The sequence below is a fragment of the Aptenodytes forsteri genome, unplaced genomic scaffold (genome assembly GCF_000699145.1).
Source record: "Aptenodytes forsteri isolate BGI_AS27 unplaced genomic scaffold, ASM69914v1 Scaffold553, whole genome shotgun sequence".
Classification (NCBI taxonomy): domain Eukaryota; kingdom Metazoa; phylum Chordata; class Aves; order Sphenisciformes; family Spheniscidae; genus Aptenodytes; species Aptenodytes forsteri.
In genome coordinates this window covers 80423-81380 of record NW_008796203.1, presented here as the reverse complement: position 1 = coordinate 81380, position 958 = coordinate 80423, and the positions used below count along the sequence as shown (strand labels likewise).

The 958-nt window shown below is 62.9% G+C and overlaps 1 protein-coding gene across 1 annotated transcript in view; it reads right to left on the bottom strand.

The window, feature by feature from the left end:
- Positions 1-72: 72 nt before the first annotated feature.
- The window catches only part of GLTSCR1 (glioma tumor suppressor candidate region gene 1), an 18055-nt gene continuing 17169 nt past the window's right edge, over positions 73-958 (bottom strand). The window contains 1 exon segment of the mRNA XM_019474359.1: positions 73-944. Within this exon segment, the coding sequence (XP_019329904.1) occupies positions 444-944 (501 nt within the window). The 3' untranslated portion in view covers positions 73-443.

Below are 958 nucleotides of genomic sequence, written 5' to 3'. Positions count from 1 at the left end.
GAGAGGGGGGGGGGGGAGGGGGGAGGGGGAGTGGGGGGGGGGGGGGGGAAGAGAGAATAGACCGATCAGATATTCATATTAGCAATTTGTTACAGAATCTAAATTACACAGCCGACAATACCTACGGGCCCCACCAGTCCGCCCCTGGGCGCTCGGTCGCGTCGCACTTGCCGTGAGGTCGTGCGGATCGTGAATCCAGCCTCCGCTCGCGCTTTACAACATCCAAAACCCCCATCTCTATAAACACTGGGGCGAAGCGTCCCCGGGACGCCCTCCGTTCCCCGCTTCTCCCGTCCCAGGCCCGGCCCGTCGGGTCTCTGGGAGGCGGCACCACCGTGGGGCTCAACCGCATCCAACCAGCAAGAGCTGCTTCTCCTTCTTCTTCTTCACCTCCTTCTCCGGTCCTCGCTCAGTGTCCTGCTGCCGCTCCGTTTGGTTCTCTGTTATCTGTTCAACGTCCTTGCTCCAAGGCCACCATTGTGATTAGGGGCAAGGTAGGCGTCCGTACGGTGGACGGGCGAGGAGAAGGGGGAGGAGGAGGAGTTGTAGGAGGAGGAAGGCGTCCGGACGTTCTGGCCCCCAGTCTGAGGTTGCTGCAGGTTGAGGATGCTGTCGATGGCGCTCTGTAGGTGCTCGTTGAGGGAGTCGTCCTGGGGGCTGTCGCTGGAGAAGCTGGCGTTGTCCACCTCGAAGGACTCCGACTTCCTACGCTTGGCCGGGGGCAGCGGCACCTCCCAGGTGAGTTCTGAGCCCGAGCCCTGGTCGGGGGGCTCCGGTTTTATCATCCCGCGGTAAAACTCGTCCTCGACTTCCGCAAGCTCCTTCATAAGGCCACTGGTGGAGTCGTCGGTCTTCTGCGGGGCCGGGCTGTCCTGCAGGACGAGGGAGCGGGCGTCGCTCCTGTTGAAGAACAGGAGCTTGGAGCTCTCCTCCGGCCGGCTCTTCTCTGCGGCGGGCC